The sequence below is a fragment of the Bipolaris sorokiniana genome, assembly GCF_000338995.1.
Source record: "Bipolaris sorokiniana ND90Pr unplaced genomic scaffold COCSAscaffold_10, whole genome shotgun sequence".
Taxonomy (NCBI): domain Eukaryota; kingdom Fungi; phylum Ascomycota; class Dothideomycetes; order Pleosporales; family Pleosporaceae; genus Bipolaris; species Bipolaris sorokiniana.
The window spans coordinates 186,156-212,209 of NW_006911904.1; the positions used below are offsets into that span (position 1 = coordinate 186,156).

Below are 26,054 nucleotides of genomic sequence, written 5' to 3' on the forward strand. Positions count from 1 at the left end.
GGTGATGTTGCTGGTGGTGGTGGTAGTAGGTGCGGACATGACTTGGTAGTGTTTAGTGGGTTGCGGAGACATTGGTGATGTTGGGGTGGACGCGACTTTTTTTCGCGTTTCCCGTGGGGTAGGTAGTCGGTGAGCGGGTGGTATGGTTTATAAGGTGTGTGAACACACGTGTTTGCTCCTTACATGTTTGAGCATAAGCAAGAGGTTGGGACCATGTGCCGGTACGTGCAGCGGGAAGATGCTCTCCAGCTTAGATAATATAAACAAACTTTCATGACCACTTCACAAACTTTGTGATGAATCTTGTATTGATTGTATCCTTCTATGTGTAATTCTATCTCTTCAGATCTTGATTAACGGTGCATGGGGTTTCCGATATTGGCAAGACGTCGGTACTCCGGTTCTATACAAGGTATACCCTCCATATTTTAACCCCAGTCCTTCTTTCTCACGAGCTCTTGAATACCTCAGGGAAAATCTTGCGCAATTCCTGTAAACTGCGGATCTGGTACTTGCTAGCGGGTACTTCGGGCGCTGGATCCTTTTCGTCCAGCAAGTGTGCTGTTTTCCATCCTCGTTCTTCAGCCGCTTTACAGTTGATGTACGAGTCGTCTTGACATAGAATTAGTGATATTCCAAGAAAACCTATTCTTCAGATCCAACTCACCAACAAAGTAGCATTTTTCATTCGACTTGATGCCCGCTTCAGCCATGGCCTTTTCGAACATCTCGGCATGTGGTTTGCAGTAGAACTTTTCCGAGCCGTAATCGCAGTAGGTAATTCCTTCGAATAGATCGTCGATTTGCAATAACTTGACGACGCGCTTGCCGTGATTGATGTAAGCGTTAGTAAATAGCCACAAGCGGACTTTGCTGGTATCAATGTCTTCGATCAGCTTGCGTAGTTCCGGGTTGGGCTTGATGACGTCTTCTAAAGGTAGCGCATCATCGACTTTGCTGTTGTACTCTAGTGCGTCGACCTTGTGGTGGCGCACAAGTCCTTCGATTGCAAGACCATATTCTCGGTAGTATCGGAAGTGCAGCTCGTTGGCGTCTTGTTGTGAAAGACTCAGGTGATCTTGAAAAAATTTATCTGTAAAAGTTGAGCTAATGTTTGAGAAAAAGCACAAAACTTCCCAATACGAGCAGAAGGGTGAAGTATCTAATTGCATTATGGAAGTTCAGCTAATACAGAGGGGTAATTACCTATCAGTTCGCTCATCATACGGTGGATTTCGAGACCTGATCATTTTAGTATGAAGTATCAGAATTTGCGTACTGCGAAATACACACTCTTTGGATAAAGCTACATAATAGTCAGTAGGTATTGATCAAGTCTCAAGAGCTTACTTACACAATTGTCAATATCGAAAAAGAAGACGGGCTTCTCATTCTCGTCTACAATAGCCGTACCGTTCGCGGGTGAGTCATGTGCGGGTTGCGACCGATAGTTCATGGTCTCTGGCGGTGCGGCGGTGTTGAAGTGCATCGTGTTGAGTTAGGGGTTGATAGTGGAGAAGTTGGTTTCGTAATATTTTGCGAAATGACAATACTAGAATCAAGAATAGTAAAGATAGTGGTCGGAGTGAGTGGCACTAAAGTATGAGAGATCAATACAAGACAACAAGCAAGACGGCGGTGCAGATATGTGATGTCGTCATACCTCTCTGTACCGGTGCAGACGACGAAGACTGAAGAGTGTTTCGAGGAACTTCTGTCGGATCGGAACTCGGTCCTTCCCTTTACAGTCATCAAAGGCGCGATGAATACATGGCCGACTAGCATGCCCGTTTAGGACTAGCTGGGATTGGCGCGTGCATCACTGAAAACCAAGACGCGCTGCAACTCCATCTCTCTGCATTCCCGCTGGCCGCTGTCAACTCCCTTCCCCTTTATCAATCCCCACACCCAGCTCAGTCGCGGGTGCTGCCTGTATCTGTATAATCGCCAACGCTGCGCTTGCTTCTTGGTGCTGGTACTAATTTTTCGGCTTTTCTTTCTGTTGTAATCGCAGCGCAAATGGCTTCAATGTCGTCGACAGCCACAGCGCCGTCGTCGCATTTGAACGGGGCCAGCGCGGTATCTGCAGAGGTGCTTCGCGAGGCTGATTTCCTCCAGAAGATTCTGCAGATACGCGATGAGGTCTTCGCTAGCAAACATCCGCGTATACACCTTCCAGCCAAAGTAATTGAACAGGTTGCACCGCGTCTTCCCCAAGCCGCCTTGGCCAGGCCCACGATCAACGGCACGCCCAATGGACCCTCGTCACAGCTGCTTCCTCCGCGTCCAGCGTCGTCCGCGCGGCCCCCTACCTCTCCAATACATCCTACACAGCGACCATATTCGGCCAAGTCTTCGTCATCGGGCATCGATCCTGTCCTGCTCACAAAGTCTGAACATCTGGTCAAGGCAGAGCAGCAGCTTAAGCGACAGCAAATAGAACGCGCTCTCAAGGATCAGTTTGACCGCAAGGGTCGCGGCAACGATGTTGACGAGCGAGAAGCTCTCATCGATGTAGAGCAGTGTTTGATCAAGGCTCACCAACTGGTTCCGCCTGTTTCTGGCTTACCATCTACGGCTAACAACAGTGATGGCGTCGAGTCGTTTGACGAGAATTCCTATTATTCTAGCAAGGCAGACAGTTGGTCGCCAGAGCCTGATCACGCTGACCATGCTCATGCTGCTGCAACTCCACTGACCCCGCAGGCGCAACAAACTGCCAAGCAAGTGACTCTTCATACTCGTCCCGCCCAGCCCCCAGTGATCGATCTGGATGAGGAGGCCTACGAGCCGGCTGATGACATAGAAATCTATGAGCCTGAGCCTGCACAAGTGCATGAGGACGGTGACGAAGAAGAAGACTATTCTCCGCCTCCAGCCGACGTTGGTCCCAGTGAACCACCAAGAAGCCGGGGCCGCAATCGCAATGGTGGAACAAACGGGTATGATATTGAATTCTTTCATCTACGTCATTTTCCTTCATGGTCGTTTGAAACGTCCTGGACCATGGGTAACATTCAACGCCGAATAATCGCATGAGATATCAATCTTCCGTTGCTGAGTACCATCCGACTTTGGAAGCCGTACCTCAGCCTAGAAAATATCTTGCACAGCGAATTGAGGCTCTACAGTATCTCTGTATCTAGCACATTTATTTTGAGAATGTTGAGGATCATGCTAATTTGTGTATAGTTCACGCCGTCAGAGTCCAGCCGGTGCAGGGCAGTCTGTTCAAAATCCTCGCAAACGGAGAAGAGAGGAAAGGAGACGACAACAAGCCAGCAAACAGGTTGCACAATCTCCTGAGCCCTATATCAAAGAAGAACCGCAATCACCTCCTCCATTCGGATCCTACTCTGATCCGCAGCCCAGTAAACGTCGTGCGCTACAGCCACAGCCCGATGATTTGGAGGTTGTATCGGCGCAGGCAAGTCCGCGAGCGCAACCTGTCTACTATCGCGAGCAGGATCCGTTTGTACGCTCTTATCGTGAGTTTGACGAGCCATCCTCATCTCCTATTGTCATACGCACACCACAACGCAAAGCACTGCGCGACGATCAGGATCTTAGACGGGTTGCGAGCTTACAGTATGCGCGACGACCGTACTCTCCTAATGGTGAAGGGCATATGTATGTTGCGTCAGAACCACGTCAGATGCGTGCAGCATCTCATGCCTTCATCGAGCGCGCAGAAGTGCCGCCCATGTACCGAGAAGCGTCGACGCGCCCGCCAGCAGCACCTCGATATGTCCACGGTCGCTCGCGATCTCCCGTGCACGAATACATGTCACATGGGCAATCACCAATGCTCATGGCCCCGCCACCCCGCCGAATTGTTGTAGACCAATACGGCAATAGGTACTACGCTGCGCCAGTGGATGCTCGAGAGTCAATGGCACCGCCAAGTAGGCGCATTGAGGTGGACCCCTTTTACGAGCGCGCTGTTACGCAAGAGCCTAGCATGCGCGCTCCTGCTCGGACAGAGGTGTACGAAGGCGAACCTATACAGAGAATGCCGCCACCACCGCGACGGTATATTGAAGCGTCGGAAGGTGAGATAATGGAGAGTCCGTATCGTCACCGAGAGGCGTCTCGTCGTCCAATAGAGATGGAACATCGACCTGGGCCACAGTACGAAGAGATGGGTCCTCCGCGAGAGTATCCTCCAGCGCGATCATACAGTATGCGTCCCGAGGGAGTGCGAAGAGAGATACCCGAGGGCTATGTCCGGCACGAAAGCATACAGCCAGTGGCGGTGCGTGGGTCGCAACCGCGGTTTCGGGAAGTCAGTGTTGTCTACCAGGAGCCGTTCGAGGAGCACCAGTATATCAGCGCGCCGCAAAGTCGGCGGTACGTCGAGGAGGGGCCCATGGAGGTAGGACCGGAGGCATATGCTGGCGAGGGGCGTCATGTGTATACGCGGTATTGAGGTTTGTTGTTATAAAGTTTGGGCTTTTTGACTAGCTGCTGGGCACATTGTGTAGCTTGTGTTGTAATGTGAATACGATGGGGTTATTGGATAAGGCCCAGCATGTGAAAGAAGAGAAGGTAGCTTTAGTTGATAACAATGCATCATGGCCTACTAGGGTTGTTCTATTCGCTTCTTGTGTACTTGTGGATTGTGCCATGATACAAAAAATGAAGTTATCAAAAGTGAGAGAGAAGGAGCAATGGAGCAAATGGAGAAGGGGCTTGGCAGTAGGCAGGCGGGTGTTTCAGGGCGATGTGGCGCAAGGGTGACGCAGGCCGGATGTAGAGGCCGACTAGTAGAGGGGTGGTTATACCAGATGAGGCTGGCGGGCGAACATCCGTCATGGGACGGCAAGGGGGGAGGGGCGCGGACGTAATATTCGGAAGCGTGGAAGTGGGAGGAGCAGCGGCGGGAAGAGGGTCGGGCGCCACGAACAGTGTATGTACATAGGTGCATGTGTAAGTGTATATGTTTGTATGGATGTATAGGTAGTGTATTGGGGGAGACGCTTGGACTTGCTCTCAAGCCTGTTTCGTCACCGGCACGCGGTGTGTTTCTCATGCATCGGGCCATGCTTGTTTGCCACGCAAAGAGGTTCTGTCGAGGCAGCACAGCCATGGGCATCATGAGGGTTTGCACATGTGCATGTGTAAATATACATAGATGCTAGTATACAACACAAGGACGAGGAGGGGAAGTGGCCGGGTCCCGCGTCATTTCCATTCGTGCTCGGCAAGGCCATGATGGTGTAATACGCAACGAGTCTGAGCGCCCAACTATACTTGTTTGGTCAAGGATGTGCAGGCTCTCGGTCCACCACCACCACACAGCCCAGCTCAACAAGCAGGCGACTCGAAGAAGAAGAATAGAAGAATCCAAACAAGAACCCGATGATGCAACACGCCAAAACAAAGCAGATGTAAGAGACACAAAGACCCACTGCACTCGACGGGCATATTTCCCAGCCCCCTCGCCCCCTCTCCCCCCTCTGCTGGCGAGGGCAAGCTGGTGTTGGTCGTGGCCACGCAGGGCGAGGTTGCTTTTGGTGTTGGAGGCACGCTGGGGCCCACCATCGCGAGTGCAGCCAATCAGCAGCCCGTTCTGCCTTGCTCGACGCTCGCTCGCCCGCCAGCTGCTGCTGCGCTCCCCATCTTCCTCGTCCTTCTTCCCTTTGCTCTCTCCCACCCACCGACGCCCGCCAACACCCCCGGGCGTATCCTCCACCACCATGCACAAACTCTCAAATTTCCCGGCACAAGCCCGGCACGGCTGGGAGAAGATGACCCCCTCGACCGGCTTCTCGTTCTCGAGGTCCAACCACGAAATGCCCGTCACAGCTTCGATCAAGCGGCCCTCGACCGCAACCTCAGCCCCGCCCGTCATACCGCCCGGCACCCAGGTCAATCTGTCCTTCAACGTGCCTTTTTCTTCCAATCTCGCTGGCCCCGACCCGGACGACATCATGTGGGCCAGCCCTGGGGCAAAAGCGCGATGGACCCATCCGGAAGGCACGGCAGATTCAACGCCCACCCACAAACTGCCTGTACACGCCCAAAACGTCGACAACCTGCGCAACCTGTGTCGAGAGGTGAGCGAGCAGACGGACGGACGCGTGTCTGCCGTTGTCACGTCCGCCGAGTCCAAGCCGCTTCCTGGCCTGCAGCGGGGCCCGTTGCGGGCCCTCGTCACTAACGTCTGTCTGTCTGGCGAACTCGAGATTGTCAACTCGATGCGCTGCCGGATCCTCAACTCCACGCCCATTTCTCTGGTAGGCTGCCCGTTCGGTGTTGTAACTGTCGGGCCGTTGCTGACATCTTGGCACAGCGATCATCCTTTGTCGATATTGATTCGCAGCTCATCATAGACCCGCCTACGCAAAATATCCGAGGTGCTGTGCTCAACCAGCTCGATCTCATTGCCAAGGCGACCAAGGCCGACATATTCCTGCTCATGCCTAAGCAGCCCGACATTGAGACGGCCAGCTTCCATGGCAACATCGATACCGGAGTCGACCCGCGCCTTCGATGCGCCATCTACGGAGACCTCGAGACCATGGAGCACGCAAAGACGCGAGTGCTGATTATGATCGACCAGATTGTGAGTTCTTGATACCCCACTGATGTTCGCTAGCGCCCCGTGCTAACAGTATACCGTCACAGCTTAAGCGATGTGTTGATACCATGAAGCTGGAATTGACCATGCATACCCTGATATGTGGACGTGGACGCAAGAACATCAAGATGATTGAGTCAGCTACAGGCACCGCCATTTACTTCCCCCCGCCATTTCCGCGCTTGTTCGGCTATACGCCACCGGGTGCCCAGCGCCGTCCCGACGATCTAGTCTACATTACGGGAGAAAACTCCGAGAACATATTGCGCGCTAAGCAACGCCTGCATGATCTGGTCATGTCCACTAAAGTCTTTGTGAAGCCCGTCATGGTCACTGACACCAAGCTCGACGCTATCTTGCTCGAACGTCTTGACAAAGTCCGCAAGATCATCGAGAACAATGGATCATACATCCTGCTCCCTCCTCTCGGTGTTCAGCGCGGTGTTGTGCGCGTACAGGGCACCGACGTCTTGCACGTTGAGCGCACTGTACGCGAACTCATGCAACTTGTAAGTCTCTGATAGTCTGCCACTGTATGCACCTACTTACAAATTTTCAGGCCGGCCAGTTTTACAGTGCATCGTGGTTCATCACTCATCCTGACCCTACGCAACGTCCTCCCACTCCAGCTGACGTTCGTGCTATGCTCTCCGATATCTGCATCAACTCGGGTGCCGAAGTCAGTTTTGAGAAGCTCAACTTCCATATCTATGGGTCTGATGATGCTGTACGAGCTGCTCTAATGGTCATTAGTAACATCCCCTTTGTGAAGAAGTCGCAGTACAACATGAGCGTCAAGATTGAGCTTGCCAATGAACACAAGGAGTTTGTCAGTGGCAAGAAGAATGGCAAGATTAACAAGATTATGAGTCACAGCAGTGTCCAGATTGTCTTTGATGGCTTCAACGAGTACAACTTCTACATTGTAGTCCGTGGCGCTCAGTATGAAGCCACAAAGAATGGTCTCGATCTTGTAGAGCAGGAGATGCCCGCATCCATCTCCTTCCATGTACCTGATCAGTACCACAAGCGCATCATTGGCATCGGCGGTCAGCATATCCAACGCATCATGAAGAAGTATTCCGTCTTCGTCAAGTTCTCCAATGCTATGGATCGTGGTGGGTTCGGCAAAGAAGAAGACGACATCAAGGTCGACAATGTCATATGCCGCACACCTGCGCGTAATGCTCAGAACCTAGACCTCGTCAAGCAAGAGATCATGGACATGGTTGAGAAGGCTGATGCCGAGTTTGTCTCTGAGACTATCAACATCAACCGCTTGTACCACCGTGAACTCATTGCCCGCCTAGACAAGATTGACGAGCTAGAGAAGAAGTTCAACTGCAAGATTACCTTCCCTAGCACTGAGGAGGCTAGTGACATTGTTACTGTGTCTGGCCCTGAATACCAGGTGCCATTCGCAGTCGATGAGTTCTTGGTATGTTTTTTTATCCTACAACTCTATCACAAGACACGCCCACTAACCAATCTCAGGGCATGGTGCCAGAATCCCACGACCTAGCTTTCCCTTCAACCACTGAACTTAGCGAGCACATACGTTCCGCAGAATTCAAGGCTGAGATTCTCGACAAGCTCAAGACTCAACATGAGGTCGATGCCCAGCTCCAGCCAGCTCAGACTGAAACCATTGATGGCAAAGAAGAGCAGGTTGAGGCTTTCCACATTGTCTTCACTCGCAACAATGCCGGTGGCTTGAAGGATGCAATTGACTTCTTGCTCAACCACCTTGTCATGCACGGGCTAGATACTAACACGGTTCGTGGCGCGCTTCCACGTCCCAAGTCTGACTCTTTCGAAGACTCTCTACCCTTCTTTGAGTCGAAGCTTCTACAGCGTGCCGAGCCTGCTGTCGACAGCACGGACTCTCCTACTCGCTCTCACTTTGGTGGTGATGATGAGCCTCGTGGTATGCTAGACCGCCTTCGCAAGCCAGGCAGCATGTCATCGTTCACGTCCATCTTCAACGGACGTAAAAACACCAACTCACCCGGATCGCTCTTCAAGCATGCTTCTAGCAACGCTTCCAAGGCATCCCTTGCTAGCTTGGAGTCCACCGGTAGCTACCGCAACCCGTGGAATGACAGCGGCATCAACTTAGCAGACGATGAGCACCACACCAACGGCTGGCCCATGCCAGCCCCTCGTTTTGAGTCCAAGTTTCCTTTTGGTTCCTCTTCCGCGGCGTCTGGGGACGTGACTCCCCGGTACGATCCGCGGGGCTCCGTGGACAGCGGGCGCCCTAGCACTTCTCATTCTGCATCTGGATACCCGGCCCCTATTGGGCCTCCTCGTTAAATGATACACCAACAATCTCGAACCATTTATTTGATACCACTACTGTACCCCCCGGCCTTTTAACGAAGAATACCCCCACCGCTACGCGTTCAATTGTCTCTTGTACGTGTGCGACGAGAAAAGAATTATACCCCCAAAACCTTCCCACTCCTACGGCGAATATCACGTATAAGCCCGGCTTGGCTGGTTGTTTTGTCTTTGTCTCTCTCTCTCCATCTCTCTCTGGTTTTTGTTGTCTTGTTTTGCTGCTGTTTTCTTGCGCGCGTGTGTGTGGGGTCCCCTTTGCTTATTTCCAAATGGCGTTTCTTTTTTATCCCTTTTTTTGCTTTTGCTGCTCATGTAACCTTTGAAGCCTCTTTGTGTCGATTTCGAAATGATTCCCCCTCCTCTCCCAAATCCTAACTTACTACTCCTTACCTAGCACCTTCGAATCGGCGCGAAGAAAAGAAATATACCAATTTGCTGCTTTCCAACCTGTGGAATTGAAGATGAAAAAAAACCGAAGTCTCATTACGCTCTCTATTTCTTTATGTGGTGTTGATATTGATGATGTTGAAATTGAGACCGAGATGCAAAGAATTGTATACCCCACCCCCACTCACCCTCGCTTTCTCGATTTTCTTGTTTGCCGCGCTTCCGTCATGATGGAGATGGAGAGGGGGTTGTTTTCGCCGTTGGCTCGGGGAACATGAGGCAATGTGTATGGTGAAACGTATATAAATATGAATAGAAGTGTTGTCTCCTATATCGACGTGTATACGTGCGTGACATATCTCACTGGTCCTGGTATATACTAAGAGCAGCCAGAGAAGTATAAGTACGGAGGAGGAGAGAGAGAGACCTGGGACATTTATGATATCAGAATGTCCGATGGTGAGTCAAACTGTCAGTGTACAAGGATAAAGAGCAAGGAAACCAGAGTGGACAGAACAGCATGGACATGTTGTTGAATCTACTCCTAGTACTTAGCACTACGGTAGAGATGACGACATCCTTGAGAGCTATAGAACGAATGCATGTGCTTGTTGCCTAGAGACGGCGAAGAAATGCACACCAAGGTACTATCCAATCATCACAGCAGTCGCCATCTTTTGCATACTAGTCTGTTCCTTTTTTTTCCTCAACCACTTGCAAAGATCGCTCCTCGTCCGAGCTTAGATACTTTTGACTGCAGCTACGCTTTCTGGAACCATGAAAAACAAGCTTTCCTTCCCAAACAACGGACAGCAAGTCGTGACGAATTTACCGCTTAGTCTTCTTCTTGGGAGCAACAACCTTAAAGTTGCTCGAGTCCAGGGGCGGCTGCTGGGTCGCGTTGGCGCCACCCTTCTTGGCGACTTCAGACCATCCGCTTCCTCCAGCCTTGTTCTCAGCGGGAGAAGAGGTGTTGCGCTCATCAATGATGCCCTTGTCCGCCAGTTTACGCCGGCGAAGGAACTCCTCGGCGAAATGGCGAGAGTCGAGCGTGCTGGAGGCGGAATGAACGGACTCGGTAATGAGTTCGGCGTCAGCGGGGAAGCTGAGGAGAGACGAGACAAAGTCCTCGGCTGTATCAACGTTAGTAAGCATGACTTAATGAAATAGAGGTTAGGACATACCATTGATGTTCTTGTTAAGATCGTGGCGGAGCTCATTAACAGCCCACTTGCGGAATTCTTCTTCCGCATTCGGCTTTCCAGACGGTGCTCCTGCAGTACTACTGCGAGCGACTGTAGGCTTCTTAGCGAGAGAGGGCACTATGGTAGTACTAGCCGAGCGAACGGCGCCAGGGACGGGCGTTGTCGTACCACCTGGTGCCTTGACCTTTCCACTTGCGCCAACCGTGGTCCATGGGCTGCTACCAGGAGGCCCTGCAGGTCCTGCAGGCGACGCAGGGGTGCTCTTGCCCGCCAAATCAGCATATCGCTTTCCAGCAGATGGCGGTGGGACTGGCGATCCAAATACGTTGGCTGCAGCAACACTTTGAGCTGCGGCACGTTGCTTTCGAGCTTCCTCCTCCTTCTGAATTTGCTGAAGCGTCTTCTTAGAACTTGGAGTTGGTTGTGCGGCGACCTTACTTGCCACAGGCTTGGTCCATACGGAAGCACTGTTTGCACTGGGTGTGACGGGAGATGCACCGCTTGCCCAAGTCGAGCTGGAAGGCAAACCAGGTTGCACCGCAGGTGACTGATTCTGAGCTTGGAGCTCCTTCTCGAATGCTTCACGACGAGCTGCAGCTGCAACAGCCTCTCGCTCTGCGGCCTTCTTTGCTTCCATCTCTTGAATCTCCCTCAGAGAAGGCCCATGGGATGCATTAACAGGCTCCTTCGCCCATGGTGCAACCGAGACGCTTGGGGTATCGGCGGCTGGGGTTGCTGCACCCGAGCGAGATTCGGCATTGAGATTTTCGGCAACGATTGGTTTCCTCTGAGCGGCAGGTGCGGGAAGAGGGGATTGAGATGGTGGTGGCGGGAATGGAAAAATTGCGGGCTCGACCTTGTTCCACGCACTTGCAGATTGAGGGGATTGCTTAGCAGAAGCAGCCTTCTGCACTTGTTCAGTAAGCGATAGTGGCTCTTGTCCAGTAGAAGATGGCTGCTCCTTGTTTTCAGATTGGTGTTCTTGACCATCTGCACCAACGGGCGATGCAGGCTCAGATGCTTGCTGTGATTGCTGAGCCGACGAAGACGAAGGCTTTCCAATGACACCCTCTGGCGGAGGAACCGCCTTTGGCTGTTCCATATCTGTCTGGACTCGGAGCTCATTGAACTCTGCAAAGCGCTCGGCGAAATTGCGAGCAGCCTGTACGTCTTCAGCGCTGCCCTGGCGGATCATGGCATCATGTTCAGCTTGTTCGCGCTTCAAGCGAGCCCGGTCGCCAATCACTGAAGCCACATATTGCGCATGTGCATCTTGGTCCTGCTGTTGTCCACCGAAGCCAAACTGGGGCTGATTGTTTCGTCCCAAGTTGAGACGATCCATCATAGCGGGCACATCTTGGTCTCTGCGATTGCTCATCATGTCCATACCAGGGCCAATAGGGCCTAGACCAGGTACTGGACCAGGACCAGCTCTGAATGTACTATCAATTAGCCCAGGAACGGGTGCTCCTGGTACCGCTCCTTGAGGGGGTGATGGCTGATATCCGCCAGGTGACGTGATACTACCAAAGCTTGGTTGGCTGTGCAGACTATGCGCACTGGAGTGGTGATTGAGCTGGTTTGGTATTACTCCCATCTGGACTTGGCGGGCAAGCGCTTGTTGCTGTGCAGCTAAGTGTTCTTTCTGACGAGCCATGAGGTATTGCTCTTCTTGTTTTCTACGCTCAAGTGCATTTTGTTGCTCGGCAGTAAGAGTGGTTCCGAAGCTCGGGAAGCTGTTTGCAAACGGAGGTTGAGCGCCTGGAGCAGCAGCAGCACTAGGACCGGCACCGGCCCAGGAGTTACCAGGCTGAGATGTGGCGGGACCATGAGGAATGCCAATTTGAGGGACCAAGAAAGGCTCACGCGAGTTGCCAATACGACGGATAAGCTGCGCCAGAGGTTCGTAGTCGGGTTCTTCGGCCTTCTTGACTAGCAACTCAGGCGAGAAGAATCCAGCCTTGTACCAGTCGTGCATCTCCAGACCAGAAAATGGACCTTGAACATTGCCTGATGGGTCACGGTAGATCCACCTCATTCTATCAGGCATGACCATCATACGCTGTTGAGGAACTGGAGGCTGACTAGAAGCTGGGCTTCCAACGCCTGGGGTTGAAGGCTGGGCAGTCCTGGTCGGGTTCAAGGCAGCCATAGAGAGGGAGGTAGTAGCTATATTCTGGGGCTGTCCTGTTGAGTTATGATCGTCATGATGGGCATTAGAGAAGTCGTCGAAAAGATTGCGGTTTGCGCGGAAAGGGCTATCCGTATCACGAGCGGGCGCTTGGCCGCCAAAAGCGTTTCTTCCAAAAGTGCCAGTCATGCTATGCTGACGATCACCGTGCGAAGAGCCATCGTCAACCGGGGCTCGATTCGGGTCGTTGGATCGCATCTGCTCTTGCATAGAAGCTGGGAACAAGGAGCCGAGTCTGCTAGAACGGCCTACTGTGCCATGGCCATGACCAAACAACGAGCTGTTGCCTAGGCCGGCCAGAGAAGGTGATTGAGCCTCACCTACGTTTCCGAAAGCACTTTCAAAGCCACCGAGACCGCCGCGTTCGCGGGTTGGGGTACCCAAGGTGTGAGATGGCCAAGCCGAGGCACCTCCCAGACCAGGCAGACCACCACCAAGGCCAGGCAAGGTAGGAAAACCTCGATTGGGACCAACGCTGGAGGTTTGACTACGATCGCTTGCTGCAGTCTCGAACGGCACAGCCTTTCCAAGGCCTCCAAGCCCACCAAAGGCATTGTGAATGCTTGAGTGGACTGACTGGTCAATGTGGAAGCTGCTCATGCCAGGAAAGTGGGCGTTTTGGTCGCCGGAATCGTCCGAGTCGTCATGCTGATCCCGTGCGTGATGCGGGCTTTGGTATGGATTGGTATCCGTCGGGCTCATGGGCTCGTTACCAGCTCCACGGAGGGGCGACTGCTCTGTGAAATTATTCTTGCTATACATGTTGTCGGTAGTCATTCCGAATGCAGATAATCCAGAGTCATCACGGTGGTCTGGGCGGTGGGGCGTTGCGAAATTACCGAAGCCTTGAGGTCGGGGCGGACTAACGTCTTCGCCGCGAAGCGCAGCACTGCCCGTTGGGTGGTCATGGTCGGGGAAAGGATCTGTGTCGCTGCTCATTGGTCGGTTGGTGCGGGCCTCCATCCACGATACATCAGTTTTTGAGGGCTCTGCCTCGCTAAGCTTGCCCAAGTTATTCGTCGAAGCTTTGTCCTTCGGGCCGTTGCCAAAGTCCTCAACACTTGGTTTGCCCATTAGACCTTTGAAGCGACTCTCGCCGCGCAAGCTACCGTAACCAGGCTTCTTATCTGCTTGTGGATTGGCGAAACTTCCAAATGCACCAAAGCCACCACCAGGCGTTGCAGACCAAGGCGATGCACCAGCACCTGGGCTGAACGGCGCTGTAGTGCTGCGCTTCGCAGGACCAAAAGGACCTGAGTTGTCGCCAGCACCCTTCTCCCGATCGCGTTCTTCACCCGGACGACCCTCTGCAGACTCCTTGTAATCCGTCCGACGACGTACCAGAGCAGGCGGCGGGGTGACGGCACTGCCTTCTTCGCGCGCGAATCGTGAGGTAGCGGGAGAGGAGGGGAAGGGGTAGGCTTCGCCGGTGTCGCGACGTCGAGCGCCCGGTCGCGAGGTAGTGGGCGAGGACAGACCGTAGGGAGTACCCGCTCCTTGCGACACCGAAGACTTGCGCAGTGACAGAGGTTCTTTGGGAGTGCCGTCCTTGTTGTTGTTCTGCGTGGGGGGTTTCAGCGGCGAGTTGACAGACGAAAGGAAGATCTAAGCGAGAAAGCGCACGTTAGCCTCGGTCACTGCATTGTGCAATGAGCAACAGCCTACCTCTCTCTCTTCGTCGGTCATGTCTGTGAGACTCAGCGGCAATATGCTGCCGTCTTTGTCCCAGCACTGATCGACCCCGCTTGGCGCTTCCCTGCCACCACCATGATCGTCTTTGCGGCCCCAGGACGCGCCCGAGGCCCCGTTGGTAGCATGAGGTTCCCATACGCCCATGTACAAATCTGACAGTCCGTCGCTGAGGTCTCCGGCCTGTTGCTGTATCCGGAACAACTGCGTCAGTTGATCTCGCGAATACCGGCCCTCAAACGAACTGCCATTGCGGCCAGGCTGTGCATGTGGGGGAACATATACGCCGGCGCTGGTTGAGGGAGTTTGTGACGCAGGAGGGTCTCGTGAGATTGGTTGGGTTGTTGATCCTGAAAGGCTGGTCGCGTGTGAGGGTCGGCGGAATGTTTGCGTGGCACCGTTGGTGCGTCGGGCCCTGCGGTCGGCGTGAGTATCAAAGCAATTGCCACGCCACATATTGGCAGCGATGGGTATCGGGGGTTGTGTAGGGCGAGAGAGCAGTGTGTTATTTGTAGCGACTTGAAATGGGCGAGCGCCGCGCGCCCAGAGTGAAGAATGATGCGTGTGGAAGAGATGCAAACAGAGACGAGGGCCGACTTACCAGTCGCCGGCCGCTTCTACGCGCGCTGGATTGGCACTGTTTCCCGCAGCTGCCGAAGCAAAAGAAGTAGGAGCCATGGTGTGGTGGGTCAAGGAGTGGTGAGGAAGCGTGGTGTCGATGCCAGAAGATTTAGTGTGGGGATGGATGCGGCGATGTGTTGGAGGCAGGTCCAGTCGAGGTGAAGGTGGCAGGCGGGCAGTGGTTTCGTGCGAGGCGGGACAAGGAGGCAGTGGCACAGTATTTAGTGGCACGGGATTCGGTGGGGGGAATGCAGTCGTATTGCGGCGACAAAAGAAGAGCTGCTCTGCTTCGGCGAACATTTGAGGTTGGCCTGCAGCCGAGACAGCCACACGTGACTGCGCTGCCCGGTGGAGACGCCCATGTTTTCTCCCACCATCCCGCCACACAACGCGTCAACGCGTCGTGCCGCAGAGTTTGTTCTGTTATTTTGTTGCCTCCTGGTTTGGGAATATCTGAGGTCTGTGTTCGGTCTATGGCAAGCCATCTTGTCCCTCTGCATATGTACATGTATTCATGTATGTATCCATGTGTGCATGCGGAAGGCGCGCCCGGGCGTGCCTTCCCTATGACGTTACCAATATCGATTTCCCTTGCTGTCATCATAACCTGCCATCGGCGCCCGCCTCTTCCCGTCCTTCTATCAAACGTCACCCTCAAAGCACCATGTTTGATCCCTTTATTATATGGCCCCTTTACCCTGCAGACTCCCTTTTTTCGTGTGGTTGAGAACCGGCTGAAACAGTACAACTGGATCTCGCTCGACTTGCTTCAGCTCCAGTGAAATCATGATCATGGTAGCTGACGAATCACCGCCCCGGCTTATATTCTTCCGCCACAAAGACAGCTTACAGTAAAATCTTAAAGGTTCCTTAGTGGCATGCGGATCAGTAGGCACATCGGAGGCGGATTGGCATAAGATCTGCAAGACAGATCTGCTGCATATGTGCAGAGATGGGCATATACATAAGTACATGCGTACGCTCCCAAGTTGACCCTCGCAATTCGGGACCATATTCGGCTTCGACCTTAATTCATAGCCCGTGAATTATCGGCACCTGTCGCTCAATGCAGGTACTTCGCGCCGGATGCACTCTGACATCACAAACCAGCGCCGCTCTGGTGTACCGTTCCGCACATATGGCCATCGCAACTCTTCTGGGGGTTGATTTTTTCTTACGGGGGCAAAGATGACGGCGACTCTGACATGCTATTGGTGGATGAGCCATCAAACCGGAAAAGAGACTTTGGCCATCCTGGGCAGTCAGCAAATTGAGTTTCACAAAAGACAAGTGGGGCACATACTTTTCGTAATTCCCCGACTACAATGATGAGACTGGTGATAGTGATCATAAAGTTGACTTTGAATGACTTCTTCCAGATTAATCATGGGGAAGCTAGACACTGGAAACCTCGTGGTTTCTCTATTCAGCCCATTCTGGAATTCACATTCTGGAATTCACATTCTGTCTTGCATCACCACCACTAGCTTATGGAAAATGGTCAGGGCCATTCCCACGAGGCAAGCACTAACCATGTTTGCTATTCAAGCACGAACGGAACACAGGGCGACCGCTTCACCGCGTTGGCATTGTTGCACACGCCTGTCGCCAACCTGTCAACAGCAAGGTGATTTCTTCTAGCGGCTTGCCGGGCCTCTACAAACGAACGAAACCTGCTCGCTCCAAACGCCCTTTCTTCTGTGCAACGCTCAAAGAACAATTTGCTCTTACTTGTAGACTGCTTGCCGCTTCACTGGTTGTATGGGCGTATCCAGCCTCCTGACCAGTTACAAGTCTGAATCGTCACATTTCAATAGTTCGGTTGATCATCTTCCCCAACGATTGGACAGTTTCCACTAGTGAATTATTCCAAAGAAAACATTGTATTTCTCTACTTTGGAAACGAATATTGAGGCCCGTGATTAACTTGAGCAGACTGCATTTCAGCCGCATTGAGAAGATGACTACGTAAAAGAACCTCAAAACACCTTTCACTATCAAAGTTTAAATGCAGCACCAATGCCTCACCCTGGCTTGAATTTTTCTTACTTTTATATTCACTTCCAAGCAGAAGTTGAAGAGCATCGAAAACCGACCAGCTCGCCTCGGTGCGAATCACACAGGTCATCACGTCCACTATGTGCCTCCTCTTCCACTACACTTACCACTGCCACCCGTCTGCTTCTGAAACGCTCTCTCTGCGTTGTCATGCTCTCCTCCTGCAGCTCCAAGAAAATCTATCCCTCTCGGCACAATGCCCGTTTTCAGAAGTGTGCCCAAGGCTACGGGAAAGATATATTTCTTCACCGTACTGCATCAGATGCTTGGCGAGACAAAGCAGACATGAATTAGTGCTGCAGGAGCAAGAAGGAGGTGTTGATTAAAATCAGTGCTTCCAGATCGCTCTAGATCTCGTTAACCGCCGAGGGAAGTGCTAGATCCGCTTTTGTGACAACGACTTAGTGTGGCCAGGGCGAAACCCTGTCTTTGCCCCAGCCTTTTGACAGGTAGGCAGCGCTAAATTCATCTGGACTAATCTTGTCGCTCACACGTCTACCTTTGTTACATGTAAACAAGATTCATGCATATCTATCTGATGAAGCTGACATGACCGTTTCCCAGATACAACCAAGATCCGCATGCATGTCAGCCCACGCACACAAGCTTCAGCTATTGGCCAACCAAGCTTTACCGTTGCGCTCGCTAGCTACAAGCCTTGAACATCGCAGAGATAAACGTACAGATTACGCCTTGGCTACCCCAGACAAGCCCTAGCCGTTTTCTCGCCTCATCGGCTAATTTGGTCTAGGTGCCTGCACCATCCAGCCACTGAGAGCCCTTCTTGCGTGACACAAACATATTGAGCTCGGAGTATCACTACCAACGCGGGCAAGAGGCAAGATAGGCGTGCTACACTACTGTAGCCTCTTGAAAAAAAGACAGCAAGTCTGGAACCTTGGTACTGCACAGCTACCATGCACTGTCTCACTCATGCATCTGCAAAATTCGTCAGCATAGAGCACTATGGGTACTTGAAGGATACTCAGCCCTTGCCTGAGGGCGAGGCCTTTGCTAGGGAATTCGAGCATCTTTAATCGCCATGGCAGAAAAGACTGGTTACGACGCTACCGTCGTTCCTGTATCAGTTGGTACATCTGTTGAGGATGTAGAGACAAATGGGTTTGATGAAGCAGGCACGAAAAAGCTGCTACGGAAGCTTGATTGGTATCTCATTCCTTTCATGTCTCTCATCTATCTGTAAGTTTCGTATCTCAACTGTTGTTTTCTCTGTTTCTCACAGATGCCTAGGCTTTGCTTCCTCGACCGTACCAATATAGGCAATGCTCGTCTTGATCATCTCGAACAAGATCTCAACCTGCATGGCCTTCAGTACAATGACTGTCTCGCGGTTCTTTTTCCCTTCTACATCGCTGCAGAGATACCGTCCAACATAATGATGAAACGGACTCGGCCTTCCATCTGGCTTACGTTCATTATGTTCTTCTGGTCACTGTCGATGATTCTGCAGGGCTTTGTCAAGAATTATTCGGGGCTTATGGCTACACGAGTATTCCTCGGTGTGTTTGAAGGTGACCTATTCTCCCATCACCACGCACTGTCGTACAGCCACTAACTGTTTTCCAGGGGGCTTGTTCCCCGGCGTAAACTATTACATATCCCAATGGTAAGTTATTTCTGAGGTCTGGAGCTAGAGCATTGATATTTGAGTTTGGATTACAGCTAATTTCTATTAGGTATGTTCGAGATGAGTGCGGGTTCAGAATGGCCCTCTTCTTCAGTGCCGCCACTCTCGCCGGCGCATTCGGTGGTATCCTTGCACGAGGCATTGCAGAAATGTCTGGCGTGGGCGGACTGGCCGCGTGGTCCTGGATTTTCATCCTAGAAGGTCTATTAAGCATTCTAGTCTCTATGGCAGCATACTGGTGCATCTACGACTACCCAGCCACGTAAGTCACTTCTCCCCTCTCAACCAACGAGCCATCTGTATCAACGTACTGACTCTCCCAGTGCCCGCTTCCTCACCTCTACAGAACGCACAGAAGTGCAGCGCCGCCTAAGCGAAGACTCGGGTCACCTCTCCAACGACTTCGACATGAAGTACGTCTACCAAGCCTTGAAGGACTGGAAAATCTACATCTTCATGCTCATCTGCATGGCGGGCTTCTGCCCCATCTACTCCTTCGCCCTCTTCCTCCCCACTATCATCAAAAACATGGGCTACACCGCCAACGAAGCCCAACTCATGAGCGTCCCGCCCTACGTCTGCGCCTGCGTCTTTACAATCGCAGCGTCCTGGTACGCCGATCGCGTCAAGAAACGAGGTATATTTCTCATGGCCTTCCAACTCATCGCCATCGCCGGCTTCGCCATGCTCGCTGCTACAAGCGCGCCCGGCGTACAGTACGCAGGCACTGTCCTTGCGGCCATCGGCATCTACCCGCAGATCCCGCTTGGCATGGCGTGGAACAGCGGTAATATTGGCGGTAGCTTGAAGCGCGGGACGGGTATCGCAATGCAGGTCATGGGCGGCAACTGTGGTGGCATCATCGCGTCCTACGTCTATGTTTCGCGCGATGGACCGCGATTTATTACAGGTCATAGTATTTTGATTGGATTTGTTAGGTGAGTCCCCCACAATCGCTATTTGGTCAACGTGCTGGGCAACTAATGCTTGGACAGCATGGCGTTCTTCCTCACCTTCTTCATGTCAAGCTGGTTCCGCATGGAGAATGCGCGCCGCGACAAGATTGCACTGGAGACTGGCCACCAGGAACTTACTGAGGAACAGAAGGCGATGGAGAGCGAGCTCGCGGATTATGTGCCGTGGTTTAGATACACTACCTAAGTTACTGTGAAAAGGGTGTGTGGTTGTTTGTTCAGCAAGTTGGGTATAGTGAGGCATTTGTAGACTTTCTTGCCCGTGTAGTAGGATTATACACTCCTACTTCAAGATAGACCGAAGCAAAAAGAAAAAAAAAGACTAGCATCAAGCACATTTTATATCCGCCACTCCTATCTTAATGCCTCTTCAGCCTACTCTCTGTCTGCTTTTGTTGTGTCTAAGCGAACCTGGACTCGCTGCAATGTCCTAGTCTTAGTAGCCATTCAGTCTCTACTACGCTGTGACTTGGTGTAGTGCTCGCAACAACAACAAAAAAATATGACTCTCGGATCACACAGAACAACAGTGCAAAACGACCAATGGGTACAAACTTCGTACGGAAAATCCAGTTCAGTAGCTCAACAGGTCGTTCTTGCAAGTGCAAGGGTAAAAGGGCCCTACAATCATGCCAACAATCCAAGTCCGCAATGCAATGTGGGTCCAGAACGAGTGGGGAAGTGGGAGTGGGGGAGGGGGTTCCAGGGTCTTATCGTTCGCCCAACGTACCAAAGATAGCAATGCGTTTGCATTGAAATCAAATTTTTTTCTTTTTTTCTTTTCTCCACATGTGTGTTAATGTAGCACGTGGGCCGCGTGTGTAATATTTACAATAAAACAACCGAAGAAAAAAAATATAGAGAGGAAGAAGTAGGGTTGTATAATTTTTTTTTGATTGAACGAAGAAAAGTTCATTACGTCATTATGCCATTACCAATACCTAAATAATCCTAAGTAATAAAAAACGACTCTTTAAGTCTTTTTTGTTGGTACAAACGGAGAACATATAAAAAGACGTTTTCTCAAGTATGAGTTTGGAGAAAAGAGAAGTGGTGCAAAGAGGGGAAAGGGAAAAAAAGTAAGGGAAAGCCCTCTCTCAAACCATTCTCGTTGGTTGTGTAGGCTGCATGGCCCAGTCTCCCTGATCTTCATCGTACCGCCGTTCTACCGGCCTACTAACCTGCTTTGGCTGCATGGGCGCCCACTCCGTCGCAGACTCCTCGTCGTATCGCCTCTGGTACGCACTCTCAGGGTTAGGCACGAGCTCGACGGCCTCAGCCTTCTTGACGCGCCTCACTTCCTGCTCTTCGAGCAACAGCTTTTTGATGGTGCGCATCTTGAGGTAGATCCAGATGCCCATTACGATGGTGATGACGAAGACGGCGCCGAACATGACCGTTTTGACGACATCGTCATTGCTTTGTTGCAGGAGCAGCACACCGAGGTAGACGAGGAAGATTTGCTTGGGTAGCGAGAAGAAGGTTGCGACGACGAAATGCCAGAACTTGACGTCGCAGGTGGAAAAGACGGCCGTGGAGAAATGTGCGGGGATGGCGGAAAGTCGGATGATGAGGACGATGAAGAAGCCGCCGTCGCGCGTCAGACGGGCCATAGCGCCGTAATTAAGATTTGTGCGTTCTAATTTCAAGGCCTTGCTGCGGAAAGCATATTTGAACGCGTACCAGGTGCCGACTGCAGAGCAAAAAAGAATGATTAGCCAACGTTTGAGAGTGGAAAAAAAAGGTCCAGAAATTCGGGGGTCAGCAAAAAGAAAGAAGAAAAAACAATAGACTTACCCTCGCCGATAAAAGTGCCCGCTGCAACAATGGCAAAACCGATCCAGAGCCCGTAGACAACACCGCACAGCAGCGCAATAATCTCGTGGCCGAAAAGCGGCGGGAAGGAAATAATAACGAGAATGACAATAGGTATTAACCATCCTGCCGGCAAATCACGGACTTTTTCCGACCATGGTCGTAGTTTCTGGTGTAATGCGTCAGTCACGTGGGTCCCACCGGCTCCCCGAAAGCAAAAAAGGGAAATGCGGTGAGCCAAAGAAAAGAGAGACGTACCTCTACAACTTCGTCGTGCTTGATGGTGATGATGACAGTAATGATGCCAATGATGATGAATAATATGTGCCATGCTAATTTCCCAGTGTCAGCAAAAAAAAAATCCAGTGGGAGGGGATGGGAGAGAGATGGGGATCAGCAGGGGGTGACACATGTCAACATACGTATGTACTTTGGGGCGAGGAAGAAGCGTTTCCAGTCGAACTTTTGGTATTCCGTCTCTTCGGGAGGGCCGTTGGACTTCTTCGTCTTCGTCTTCTTCTTCTGCTCGGCTTCCATCATGCCCGACATTTCAATGTCGCTGTCCTTCTTGCGGAACCACATTGCGGGCGCGGTATGTGGGTGGCCCTGTCCAGCGGGAAAGATTTTTGGCGAGTCAAGGGACCAGATGGCGGGTGGGAAATGGGCGAAGGAGCGAAAGCCAGTTGGGGGGAAGCTCGGGGCGCGGGCGAGTTTGTATCTGGGGCAGAGCCTCTTTTTTTGGTGTCGAAGAAAGAAATTCCGGGCAACGGGCAATTCGTGGGGAAGAGGGGGGTGGGTGTGGGAGGTAGAAGGGGAGAGAGGTGTCGGGGAGGGGCGATGTTGGTGGTGGTAGTTGTGGCGCGACGGAGGATAGGGGAGAAGGATCATGTATCAAGGGCTCGGGCATGAAACCGGCATAGCCACATCCGCGTAATCGACGCCTGGACCAATGGCGACGCGCCCAAACGTTGCTATGTGAGACACTGGCGCGGGAGATCAGCGCCTGCAGACGCGGGCTTAAAACCTATCAAGCCCTACATTCCCGCCTGCACATCATTTGCGACGGCACATTTGCTATGCTTCTTCAAATCTCCATGTCCAGCTGTCGCCTGCAGCCGTTGCCCGACACTGCGGCACCCTGTCCTGTCCGTGCTTTGGCGGCTGCTCTTGCGGGAACGCCTTCGTATCCATTGCCACGATAGCCTCACCCCAGAGGCGGTGCAGGGCGACCCACGTCAGATCCAATGTTTGTTTATATTTGGACGGAGCCGATGATCGCTATAATTACGACCGTTGGCAATTGTGGGCAATGGGAAGAAGCGTCGTCATCGTCATTACTCTAGCGGGCGGCACGCTTCTAATCAATTTAAAGGCCGATGGCTTGTCCATGCAGCCCGTCCCAGGTACACACCTCAACTTCGTATTGCGCCCAAAGTTCTCCGTCCGTCGCGCAGCAACACCCTGGCTGCCAGGAAGCGGTCTTCGTTGGCTTATGTCAGCCGCCTCCGATTTTTTTGTTGCTCGGTTTCCTGATACTTATTTCAAAACAAGTTAACTACACATGATGTGTTTGTTCAGAGCAAGGAAACCTTGCGATCACCTCGTGTGTTTGTCTTGCTTATCCTAACCACCATACTCACATTGTCGCGCTCGCAACAGTCCGTTTCGGCTTTCGGTCGGACGAAATGTGTCCTTTGTCCGCCGACTCCGAGCGACCGAGAAATGTTGAGGTGATATTTGCATCTTCGACATTTGGTTGCTTCTCCTCGTTTCATCCTGGTTCAATTCATAGCTGCCGGACGTTGTTACCATTACACTTACACAGACCTTGTAGGATCCGGTACCGAATTCTATATACGTAGAGTACCACCCTTTTTAGTGGATCCGTGTTTTTGCCGCATGGCGCGTACATGTGGTCCGTCGTACCAACTGACCTGTATGCAAGCAACTACAAGCTTCAAGATCAGCGTATCCTTTCCTTCCTAATGTTGGAAAAGAGGAGGAGCTGTATGATAGATAATGCAGGGAATTATTAGAAACCAACCAAGTGACGACACCCCTCAGCCACCAGGAGCTCAAGGACACCTCCCCTCTTACTACACAAACTCCCAACACAACCTTCTGCGGTCGTTCATGTTTTAAAGCTTACAAGTGCTTTTATGCATGACTACTATGCACATGTGAAAAGTTACGCAAGTATTCTGACGCTAAAGAGAAGAATATCGTGACCTGGCTAACTAGCTACTCATGTCGATACTCAAAGTCTATCTTTTCTCTATTCACATGAGTTGATGGTACGAATACCCTATTTAAACCCTTTCAGCTCTGTCGTTCCATGTTGCAGTATTGCTTTTGTTGAAAAGCTTCTCCGACTTCTGTACATCCTGGTTCGATATTTTTTTTGAATTTACTAGCATTTGAATATCTATTCAGGTAGGCAAAACACTTCGCTTGAATAAGGTCTGCAATGTGCATAGGTAATTTTCATTTGAAATGATGGCCAGCTTCATTGCAACCTCACTCTCCCTCCCCCCCTCTCTCTCTCTAGCTCACTCTGGTACACATTACGCATGACCATCATACTTTGGATCCCGCGCATTCAACGAAGGGTCATAGTCAATCTTGACTTCGCGCTCGATACCATCCTCATCCACCGTCAGGGCACAATTGGCATTGATCAAGTGCCACTCATTCTCGTCGTACGTGGTAGGCTCACTAGCAATAATGGTATGCTTGCCCATTCGCTCAACCTCGAGCGACGCCTCGAGATTCTCTATCTCTTTGCTATCTGGGTTACCCGGGTACTTTGTGTTTAGAGTGCGACCGGCAAATTCAGACCAATAGAGACTAGGCGGCTGCTGTGTAGCGTGGTTCCGGAAGCGGATGGCGAGCATTCTCTTGCCGTCTGTGGTGCAAAAGTTGAGAGAGTTAGGCGTGTTCGCATCCCCGAGTTTGGCGTGCTGTAGCTTGAGAATACGGACTACTGTTTTCTTCATGGCCTCGAGCATCTTCTCGAGCGGGTACGATTTCTCCCAGCTCTGCTTGTCTCCGCCGTCGGTCAGAAATGTCATGTACATGGCAGCGGCGTGTTCCGAGTCGGTGCTACCCAGCACATTGCAGTAGGCGTCAAAGGAAAATTCGTCCGTCATGTCTCGACGGATACTGGAAAAGTTGGAAATGACTCCGTTGTGCATAAAGACATGACGACCAAAAACAAACGGGTGCGAGTTAACTTGGGTCACTACGCTACCGCTGGTGGCGCGAATGTGGGCAAACACACATTTCGCCTCGGTGTTTTGGCAGAGGGACTTGAAGTTGAAATCGTTGATGGGTGGAGATTGTGACTTGTATAGGGCTGGGCGTGGGCCTTCTACATGCTTCAAATATGAGGAAGTGGCCTCAGTGTACCCTGGGGAGGATTGTAAGCTGATGCCGAGCAAACATCCAAGTCGGGAAATGTGCTCGAGTGAGAGATGAGGTACGTCAAAGCACGTCTTTTGTCATCAGAAAGACTTTGCACTTACATGCAATGCCCAAGCCATCCATGTTCAAGAGCGAGTTTCGCATACGCATAAGCTCGTCGGGGGCGTCATGAAGATCTTTGTCGTCATTGTGTGGGAGAAGCTTAGGCAGATAATGCTCGGAACACTGCTTGCTGATGCTGTTGGCGGGAGTTATGAGGACATCAGATAGGAGGCATGGCTCCGTAGCAGAGATGTAGGCGAACCAGCGACACATGATGATGATTTAGTGGTGATAATTTTCCTTTTCTTTTCTTTGTCTTTTGGTATGTGCAACAATCTAAGGTTTTCGCGAGGTCAAGAAGCAACGTATATATCCATGTACTCAAACGGGGAGGAGTGGTTCTTCCAGGAAAGCGTGAGCAGTAGGTTTGATCGGCAGGCGTGTCGCACGGCAGGCTCAACAATGCAGTCCGTCTGACGTGTTTACCAGTTGTAGGCGAGGTTGGTCAAAAGAACAGCTGGAGGCGTACTGTGGCGGGTATCATGGGCCAGTAAAGAAGACTTTGTCAAGGAAAAAGCAAGTCGGAGATGCTCGGTGAGGGCGGAGAGCGGGATGAAAAGACGCAGGGAGCAGTGCTGACTAGAGTTGTGTTTATGTGACTATACCTTGAAAGGCCAATGCTACACTCAGATGGTACTGGATGTGGCGCACATTGCAGGATCGAGCAAGATGACAGTGGTGGAAACGCGAAGCAAAAGGAAGGTGGCATGCCATGTGGCATTGCGGGGCAGGCAGCGGGAGCGGGGCAGCCCGTCGATAAGCGCCTACACATGTATGGATGGACATATGTACTAGTATGTAGTATAGCTACTGCATCACGAAGCAGCAGTGCATGCCTCGAGAGGCCGCAGAGTAGACCGTGTCGGTTGGTTCCCGAAAGTTTATGGGATGCGGCTGATGAACAGCTTCTGGAAGGCAATTGCCTGCAGGTGAGCTAGTGGCATGTGATGGCGTGGAGCATGGCTGGACAACAAGGGCCAGGAAGACTAGTAAGTAGATAATGTGAACTACACTA

The 26,054-nt window shown here is 51.8% G+C and overlaps 8 protein-coding genes across 8 annotated transcripts; 3 read left to right on the top strand and 5 right to left on the bottom strand.

Moving 5' to 3' along the window:
- Window positions 1-277: 277 nt before the first annotated feature.
- COCSADRAFT_38277 (uncharacterized protein) lies at window positions 278-1,716 on the bottom strand. Its single transcript, XM_007703389.1, has 6 exons — window positions 1,664-1,716; window positions 1,355-1,595; window positions 1,294-1,306; window positions 1,207-1,242; window positions 668-1,093; window positions 278-612 (listed from the first exon to the last, which is right to left on the bottom strand). The coding sequence occupies exons 2-6, from the start codon at window positions 1,487-1,489 to the stop codon at window positions 449-451; spliced, it is 774 nt and encodes a 257-aa protein (XP_007701579.1). The 5' UTR covers window positions 1,490-1,595; window positions 1,664-1,716; the 3' UTR covers window positions 278-448.
- Window positions 1,717-1,993: 277 nt separating this feature from the next.
- Window positions 1,994-4,823, top strand: COCSADRAFT_38280 (uncharacterized protein). Its single transcript, XM_007703390.1, has 2 exons — window positions 1,994-2,942; window positions 3,193-4,823. Exons 1-2 carry the CDS (start codon window positions 2,020-2,022, stop codon window positions 4,427-4,429), a joined length of 2,160 nt encoding a protein of 719 aa, XP_007701580.1. The 5' UTR covers window positions 1,994-2,019; the 3' UTR covers window positions 4,430-4,823.
- Window positions 4,824-5,699: 876 nt separating this feature from the next.
- COCSADRAFT_161927 (uncharacterized protein) lies at window positions 5,700-8,899 on the top strand (the record flags this gene model as incomplete). Its single annotated transcript, XM_007703534.1, has 5 exons — window positions 5,700-6,239; window positions 6,296-6,568; window positions 6,631-7,092; window positions 7,143-8,021; window positions 8,078-8,899. 5 exons carry the CDS (start codon window positions 5,700-5,702, stop codon window positions 8,897-8,899), a joined length of 2,976 nt encoding a protein of 991 aa, XP_007701724.1.
- Window positions 8,900-10,141: 1,242 nt separating this feature from the next.
- Window positions 10,142-15,076, bottom strand: COCSADRAFT_161928 (uncharacterized protein; the record flags this gene model as incomplete). The annotated part of the gene is made up of 4 exons (XM_007703535.1): window positions 10,142-10,446; window positions 10,498-14,314; window positions 14,375-14,813; window positions 15,000-15,076. The coding sequence occupies 4 exons, from the start codon at window positions 15,074-15,076 to the stop codon at window positions 10,142-10,144; spliced, it is 4,638 nt and encodes a 1,545-aa protein (XP_007701725.1).
- Window positions 15,077-15,516: 440 nt separating this feature from the next.
- COCSADRAFT_219589 (uncharacterized protein) lies at window positions 15,517-16,061 on the bottom strand. Its single transcript, XM_007703536.1, has one exon. It carries the CDS (start codon window positions 16,030-16,032, stop codon window positions 15,700-15,702), a length of 333 nt encoding a protein of 110 aa, XP_007701726.1. The 5' UTR covers window positions 16,033-16,061; the 3' UTR covers window positions 15,517-15,699.
- A 2,058-nt stretch (window positions 16,062-18,119) lies between these two features.
- Window positions 18,120-20,033, top strand: COCSADRAFT_145976 (uncharacterized protein; the record flags this gene model as incomplete). The annotated part of the gene is made up of 6 exons (XM_007703537.1): window positions 18,120-18,277; window positions 18,329-18,609; window positions 18,665-18,704; window positions 18,775-18,987; window positions 19,049-19,663; window positions 19,721-20,033. 6 exons carry the CDS (start codon window positions 18,120-18,122, stop codon window positions 19,884-19,886), a joined length of 1,473 nt encoding a protein of 490 aa, XP_007701727.1. The 3' UTR covers window positions 19,887-20,033.
- Window positions 20,034-20,574: 541 nt separating this feature from the next.
- On the bottom strand, window positions 20,575-22,377 carry COCSADRAFT_120877 (uncharacterized protein). Its single transcript, XM_007703538.1, has 4 exons — window positions 21,937-22,377; window positions 21,773-21,846; window positions 21,497-21,683; window positions 20,575-21,392 (listed from the first exon to the last, which is right to left on the bottom strand). The coding sequence occupies exons 1-4, from the start codon at window positions 22,094-22,096 to the stop codon at window positions 20,797-20,799; spliced, it is 1,017 nt and encodes a 338-aa protein (XP_007701728.1). The 5' UTR covers window positions 22,097-22,377; the 3' UTR covers window positions 20,575-20,796.
- Window positions 22,378-23,740: 1,363 nt separating this feature from the next.
- COCSADRAFT_145982 (uncharacterized protein) lies at window positions 23,741-25,709 on the bottom strand. Its single transcript, XM_007703539.1, has 2 exons — window positions 25,039-25,709; window positions 23,741-24,923 (listed from the first exon to the last, which is right to left on the bottom strand). The coding sequence occupies exons 1-2, from the start codon at window positions 25,250-25,252 to the stop codon at window positions 24,079-24,081; spliced, it is 1,059 nt and encodes a 352-aa protein (XP_007701729.1). The 5' UTR covers window positions 25,253-25,709; the 3' UTR covers window positions 23,741-24,078.
- Between the last annotated feature and the right edge of the window lie 345 nt (window positions 25,710-26,054).

Bases quoted from the DNA above. Each gene is read 5' to 3' on its own strand.
- COCSADRAFT_38277 (XM_007703389.1), bottom strand. From the start codon at position 1,489: ATGCACTTCAACACCGCCGCACCGCCAGAGACCATGAACTATCGGTCG. The intron at 1,094-1,206 runs GTAATTACCCCT...CAACTTTTACAG, and splicing joins TATGATGAGCGAACTGATAG to ATAAATTTTTTCAAGATCAC. The intron at 613-667 runs GTGAGTTGGATC...TTCTATGTCAAG, and splicing joins TGAAAAATGCTACTTTGTTG to ACGACTCGTACATCAACTGT.
- COCSADRAFT_38280 (XM_007703390.1), top strand. From the start codon at position 2,020: ATGGCTTCAATGTCGTCGACAGCCACAGCGCCGTCGTCGCATTTGAAC. The intron at 2,943-3,192 runs GTATGATATTGA...ATTTGTGTATAG, and splicing joins CGCAATGGTGGAACAAACGG to TTCACGCCGTCAGAGTCCAG.
- COCSADRAFT_219589 (XM_007703536.1), bottom strand. From the start codon at position 16,032: ATGGTCCCGAATTGCGAGGGTCAACTTGGGAGCGTACGCATGTACTTA.
- COCSADRAFT_120877 (XM_007703538.1), bottom strand. From the start codon at position 22,096: ATGTGGTTCCGCAAGAAGGACAGCGACATTGAAATGTCGGGCATGATG. The intron at 21,847-21,936 runs GTATGTTGACAT...CTGGGAAATTAG, and splicing joins CCTCGCCCCAAAGTACATAC to CATGGCACATATTATTCATC. The intron at 21,684-21,772 runs GTACGTCTCTCT...GCATTACACCAG, and splicing joins AGCACGACGAAGTTGTAGAG to AAACTACGACCATGGTCGGA.
- COCSADRAFT_145982 (XM_007703539.1), bottom strand. From the start codon at position 25,252: ATGTGTCGCTGGTTCGCCTACATCTCTGCTACGGAGCCATGCCTCCTA. The intron at 24,924-25,038 runs GTAAGTGCAAAG...AATCCTCCCCAG, and splicing joins GGATGGCTTGGGCATTGCAT to GGTACACTGAGGCCACTTCC.